Below are 7,191 nucleotides of genomic sequence, written 5' to 3' on the forward strand. Positions count from 1 at the left end.
ATGCGATGACCATACGCAAGAACAGTCCCCTTCAGAAGCCCATGAACGCCAGGTAGGAGGGCTTGGGGCGTGGCACAGTTCGGTGGACACTCTAGCTTTGATCTTGGATGGTTTGGTCACTCGGAAAACCCATTTTTCAATTTTAGTCTGGAATTTCAAGTACATGTGAGAGATGATGTAGATAGAAGTCATAACAAACTGCTCGATGCTGAAGTAGTAGTAGTAGTAGTAGTAGTAGTAAGGATGCTAGTAGTAATAGTAGTAGTAGTAACAGTAGCAGCAAGGATGCTAGAAGTAGTAGCAGTAGTAGTAGTAGAAGTAGTAGAAGTAGTATTTGTAGAGTCATAAGAAACTACTCAATGAAGTTATGCTGAAGTAGTAGTAGTAGTAGTAGTAACAGTATCAGCAAGGATGCTAGTAATGGTGGTGGGAGTAGTAGTAGTAGTAGTAGTAGTAGTAGAGTCATAAGAAACTACTCAGTGGAATTATACTGAAGTAATAGTAGTAGTAGTAGTAACAGTAGCAGCAAGGATGCTAGAAGTAGTAGCAGTAGTAGTAGTAGAAGTAGTAGAAGTAGTAGTAGTATAGTCATAACAAACTACTCACTGGAGTTTAGCTCAAGAAGTAGTAGTAGTAACAGTAGGAGCAAGGATGCTAGTAATGGTGGTAGTAGTAGTAGTAGTAGTAGTAGTAGAGTCATAAGAAACTACTCAATGGAATTATGCTGAAGTAGTAGTAGTAGTAACAGTAGCAGCAAGGATGCTAGTACTAGTAGTAGTACTAGTAGTAGTAGTAGTAGTAGAGTCATAAGAAACTACTCAATGGACTTATGCTGAAGTAGTAGTAGTAGTAGTAGTAGTTACGGTAGCATCAATAATGCTAGTAATGATGGTAGTAGTAGTGGTAGTAGTAGTAGTAGTAGTATCAAGTCAGAGATGGATTCACATTACCAACATAACTACCATAGATTAGCAGCATGCCTTAATCAAATATCCCATTAACATAGTAGTAGTAGTAGTAGTAGTAGTAGTAGTAGTTAAAAATACCATTAGAATTATCATTAATCAGTCCACTATCCTAAATTACCAGTAGAATTAGTAGCACTAGTGATCCTAATAGTAGTAATGGTAGTATAAATGGTAGCAAGTCTGTAATAATTTAACTACCTTTCAATAGGGATAGCAATGGGTCTTGTAGTAGAATAAAGTACAAATTGAACTTACTTAAACAACAAGTTTAAAGTAAGCACTAGCATCCAGTATTAGTCTATCATAAAAACCACCGTACCATCTTGTCATAATGTCTTCATAAAACCAGGAATCTCTATAACTTACTTATCCAAGTCTCCCGTTGCCAACATTTCACAGGGTCATTCGGATTATGGAAGCCGGCCTCTACGATGACTGGATGCGAAATGGGGTGGGAAACTTCACGGCCTGTCTTAACCCCCCTACGAAGGTTCCTTCGCAGGACCCATTAGGATTCTCCAGTATTTGGGTAAGATATAGGGTGAAGGTTTACTTTGAATAGGAGTCAAAGGTTCCTTGAGATATGGGTAAAGATTTGGATGGCGGTTCATTTGAGATATGTTTGAAGGCCAGGACCAGAGGTTGTTTTAAGTGTGGTTTACCTAAGATATGTTTGACGATTTCCCTCTGTTAGGTGTCAGGTGCTGCTTAAGATGTGGCTTACCTAAGATATGTTTGAAGGTTTCCCTCTGTTAGGGGTCAGGTGCTGCCTAAGATGTGGTTTTCCTAAGATATGTTTGAAGGTTTCCCTCTGTTAGATATCAGGTGCTGCCTAAGATGGGGTTTACCTAAGATATATTTGAAGGTTACCCTCTGTTAGGTGTCAGGTGCTGCCTAAGATGTGGTTTACCTAAGATATGTTTGGGGGTTTCCCTCTGTTAGGTGTCAGGTCGTGCCTGAGATGTGGTTTACCTAAGATATGTTGGAAGGTTTCCCTCTGTTAGGTATCAGGTGCTGCCTAAGATGTGGTTTACCTAAGATATATATGAAGGTTTCCCTCTGTTAAGGATCAGGTCCTTCCTAAGATGTGGTTTACCTAATATATGTTGGAAGGTTTCCCTGTTAGGTATCATGTGCTGCCTAAGATATGGTTTACCTAAGATATATTTGAGGGTTTCCCTCTGTTAGGTGTCAGGTGCTGCCTAAGATGTGGCTTTCCTAAGATATGTTTGAGAGTTTCCCTCTGATAGGGGCCAAGTCCTGCCTGAGATGTTGTTTACCTAAGATATGTTTGAGGGTTTCCCTCTGATAAGGGCCAGGTCCTGCCTTAGATGTGGTTTACTTAAGATATATTTGAAGGCTTCCTTCTGATAGGTGTCAGGTCGTGCCTGAGATGTGGTTTACCTAAGGTATGTTTGAAGGTTTCCCTTTGTTAGGGGCCAAGTCCTGCCTGAGATGTGGCTTTCCTAAGCTTTGTTTGAAGGTTTCTAGCTGATAGAGATCAGGTCCTGCCTAAGATGAGGTTTATCTAAGATACATTTGAAGGCTTCCTTCTGATAGGGCCAGAGGCTGACTTAGATAAGGCTAGAGGCTTGCCAACGGGGATGATCGAAGACTAGCTTAGTTTATGTATGAAGAGGGTCGAAGTTTAGTTAAGAGAAGGAATAAAGTATCTTCATTATAAAAGTCAAAGTTTGCCGGGGTTAGATATCAAAGTTTTCCAAAAAATGGAGGTTGATCACTACTTATGAAAGACAAAGGTCAAAATATACGTTTAGTTTGATATTTACTTAAAGATCAACTTTTGTTTAGAATTCCAGGTAGGCCTCTTTGTTGATTCATTTATTTTAGCTAGGGCAACATTCCTGTAGCAAGTCTGTAATAATTTAACTACCTTTCAATAGGGATAGCAATGGGTCTTGTAGTAGAATAAAGTACAAATTGAACTTACTTAAACAACAAGTTTAAAGTAAGCACTAGCATCCAGTATTAGTCTATCATAAAAACCACCGTACCATCTTGTCATAATGTCTTCATAAAACCAGGAATCTCTATAACTTACTTATCCAAGTCTCCCGTTGCCAACATTTCACAGGGTCATTCGGATTATGGAAGCCGGCCTCTACGATGACTGGATGCGAAATGGGGTGGGAAACTTCACGGCCTGTCTTAACCCCCCTACGAAGGTTCCTTCGCAGGACCCATTAGGATTCTCCAGTATTTGGGTAAGATATAGGGTGAAGGTTTACTTTGAATAGGAGTCAAAGGTTCCTTGAGATATGGGTAAAGATTTGGATGGCGGTTCATTTGAGATATGTTTGAAGGCCAGGACCAGAGGTTGTTTTAAGTGTGGTTTACCTAAGATATGTTTGACGATTTCCCTCTGTTAGGTGTCAGGTGCTGCTTAAGATGTGGCTTACCTAAGATATGTATGAAGGTTTCCCTCTGTTAGGGGTCAGGTGCTGCCTAAGATGTGGTTTTCCTAAGATATGTTTGAAGGTTTCCCTCTGTTAGATATCAAGTGCTGCCTAAGATGGGGTTTACCTAAGATATATTTGAAGGTTACCCTCTGTTAGGTGTCAGGTGCTGCCTAAGATGTGGTTTACCTAAGATATGTTTGGGGGTTTCCCTCTGTTAGGTGTCAGGTCGTGCCTGAGATGTGGTTTACCTAAGATATGTTGGAAGGTTTCCCTCTGTTAGGTATCAGGTGCTGCCTAAGATGTGGTTTACCTAAGATATATATGAAGGTTTCCCTCTGTTAAGGATCAGGTCCTTCCTAAGATGTGGTTTACCTAATATATGTTGGAAGGTTTCCCTGTTAGGTATCATGTGCTGCCTAAGATATGGTTTACCTAATATATATTTGAGGGTTTCCCTCTGTTAGGTGTCAGGTGCTGCCTAAGATGTGGCTTTCCTAAGATATGTTTGAGAGTTTCCCTCTGATAGGGGCCAAGTCCTGCCTGAGATGTTGTTTACCTAAGATATGTTTGAGGGTTTCCCTCTGATAAGGGCCAGGTCCTGCCTTAGATGTGGTTTACTTAAGATATATTTGAAGGCTTCCTTCTGATAGGTGTCAGGTCGTGCCTGAGATGTGGTTTACCTAAGGTATGTTTGAAGGTTTCCCTTTGTTAGGGGCCAAGTCCTGCCTGAGATGTGGCTTTCCTAAGCTTTGTTTGAAGGTTTCTAGCTGATAGAGATCAGGTGCTGCCTAAGATGAGGTTTATCTAAGATACATTTGAAGGCTTCCTTCTGATAGGGCCAGAGGCTGACTTAGATAAGGCTAGAGGCTTGCCAACGGGGATGATCGAAGACTAGCTTAGTTTATGTATGAAGAGGGTCGAAGTTTAGTTAAGAGAAGGAATAAAGTATCTTCATTATAAAAGTCAAAGTTTGCCGGGGTTAGATATCAAAGTTTTCCAAAAAATGGAGGTTGATCACTACTTATGAAAGACAAAGGTCAAAATATACGTTTAGTTTGATATTTACTTAAAGATCAACTTTTGTTTAGAATTCCAGGTAGGCCTCTTTGTTGATTCATTTATTTTAGCTAGGGCAACATTCCTTTATCTTGTGGTTTTTCTTTAGATTTTATGTAATTGTTTGTGTTGAAATTTAAAGAAACAAATAACCTAGTTTCATGGAATCAACTTTACATTGGGGATACATTAGAGTAGTATGTGTGGGTTATTATGTTGGTTATATTTGAAATTTTCAAAATTTCACATGAAAATATCATAAAATGTGATTTCAGAAGTTATTCACTTTCTTGTGAATTCTATTTTGAACTATTACCATGTTGGTTATATTTGAAATCTTGAAAATTTCATATAAAAAATTGAGAAAATGTGTATTCATACGTTTTTCACTTTCTTATTGTTGTTACTTTGTCCAAAATTCCTAAATCTTGAATAATATATTTTGATAATTAGAAGAGGATAGTGCCAGATTACTTCAATATTCTAGCTTCTCAATAAATCCTTAGGAGTGAAGGCGCTACCCTCATACCCTTTAAATTGTCCCCAAAAATGTGTCTTTGTAATTCCTTTCCATTTTCTTCCAGGGACTGGCCGTCATCTGGGCAGCTGGTATGTCAGTAGCCCTCGTTTGCTTGGTCCTGGAATTGATTTGTTATTATTTGATTAGACAGCAAGATTCACCGGAGTACATGGAGCCCAAAGTTGAAATGATGAATTAAATTCTGACTTATTAAGTCAGAATTGAGAAGGAAAAGAGCAAGAGGGAGGCAGAGAATGAGATGGAGAGTTATGGCGAAGGATGATGTGAGGGAAGAGGATTGGTGGAAGAGGGGTGCCTTTGATAGAAGGCATTGGAGAGCGTACATCGGGCAACCGACCCCTTAATGTGGGAATATTATTATTATTATCATTATTATTATTATTAACTAAGCTACAACCCTAGTTGGAAAAGCAGGATGCTATAATCCCACGGGCTCCAACATAAAAAATAGCCCATTGAGGAAAGGACTACAAGAAAAGTAATAATCAATGGAAATAAAATATCTGAAGAACAGTAACACCATTAACAAAAATCTCTCATATATAAACTATAAAAACTTCAAAAAAAAAAAAAAAAAAACAAGAGGAAGAGAAATAAGATAGAACGGTGTGCCCGAGTGTACCCTCAAGCATCTCCCCCTAACACGTTCCTCCCAAACCACCCTTCACTGCCTCCTCACCATCTCAGTCGCGACACTCTCATCACCTCTGTAATCTTCACTTCTTATTTCATCGTTTTCCAAACTTTCAAGAAGTGATATTGTTCGCTTGCACAGAGAAGCGGAGATAATACACTAGCTCGCACAAACTAAGGAGATCACGTTCAAAGAAGATTATGAAGGAAAAATAAAGTAGACATTTTGTTTTTCCTCATAGCATCCTGATGTCAAACTTTGTATCTAGCACATTCGTGATCGAGTAACATAAACGACATACTAATCTTGCAACGACATAAGGCATTACCATTGCCATACTTATTTTGCACTAATTTAGAAAGAAAGGGACTTCATTTTGTAAAGTTTGTGAGACCATGTGGTGAAGGATACTGGAAATTGTGTCCCAAAATATTGTATTATTATTATTATTATTATTATTACTTGCTAGGCTACAACCCTAGTTGGAAAAGCAGAATGCTATAAGCCCAGGGGCCCCAACAGGGAAAATAGCCCAGTGAGGAAAGGATACAATGGAAAATAAACTAATTTTAAGAAGTGTAACAACATTAGAATAAATATTTACTATATAAACTATAAAAACTTTAACAAAACAAGAGGAAGAGAAATCAGATAGAATAGAGTGCCCGAGTGTACCCTCAAGCAAGAAAACTCTAACCCAAGACAGTGGTAGACGATGGTACAGAGGCTATGGCACTACCCAAGACTAGAGAACAATGGTTTGATTTTGGAGTGTCCTTCTCCTAGAAGAGCTGCTTACCATAGCTAAAGAGTCTCTTCTACCCTTACCAAGAGGAAAGTAGCCACTAAACTATTACAGTGCAGTAGTTAACCCCTTGGGTGAAAAAGAATTGTCTAGTAATCACAGTGTTGTCAGGTGTATGAGGACAGAGGAGAATCTGTAAAGGATAGGCCAGACTATTCTGAGTCTGTGTAGGCAAAGGGAAAGAATCGTAACCAGAGAGAAGGATCCAATGCAGTACTGTCTGGCCAGCCAAAGGACCCCATAAATCTCTTTGACTTTGAATAGCTAGTAAACTTTCTTTTCTATTTCAGATTTGATTTTGGAGTAAGAATGACGGATACTTAAGTTTGAGCAAAAAAATTTGTTCTGAAAACATTCTGGAAATGGGAAAATAAAGCTGAAGTGCAGAGACGATTTACGAGTGAGTTCCACAGAGATGCCCCAACACAAATCACCATTTCACGAATCGTAGATAACTTAAAGAATCACGGGACATCTAGTGCATGAGAAAAGGACATTCAGGACGAAAAAGAACATCGACAAGCCAACTAAAGAGCAAGATGTTATTGCTAATGTTCAGAATTCCCCACGAAAATCTGTTCGTCAACTCTCACGTGAAACAGGTATCCAGAATCCAGCGTCCATCGCATTTTGAAACGTGCGCAGCAGAAAACCTAAATCAATTGACGAACTTAGCGAGGCAATTGAAGAAGAATGTGCTCAGATACCAAAAGAAATGCTACTAACAGTTTGCAGTTCCATATTTTCATGATGCGAAAAGTGTATCT

At 39.0% G+C, this 7,191-nt stretch overlaps 1 protein-coding gene across 1 annotated transcript in view; it reads left to right on the forward strand.

The window, feature by feature from the left end:
* LOC137625524 (uncharacterized) overlaps positions 1 to 1,530 on the forward strand; it is an 8,237-nt gene extending 6,707 nt beyond the window's left edge. The window contains exons 4-5 of the mRNA XM_068356433.1: positions 1 to 52; positions 1,368 to 1,530. The exon at positions 1 to 52 is cut by the window's left edge and continues 48 nt beyond it. Of these exons, the coding sequence (XP_068212534.1) occupies positions 1 to 52; positions 1,368 to 1,530 (215 nt within the window). The remainder of the gene's footprint in view (positions 53 to 1,367) is intronic.
* The last annotated feature ends 5,661 nt before the right edge of the window (positions 1,531 to 7,191 follow it).

This window comes from Palaemon carinicauda, chromosome 32 (assembly GCF_036898095.1).
Source record: "Palaemon carinicauda isolate YSFRI2023 chromosome 32, ASM3689809v2, whole genome shotgun sequence".
NCBI lineage: Eukaryota > Metazoa > Arthropoda > Malacostraca > Decapoda > Palaemonidae > Palaemon > Palaemon carinicauda.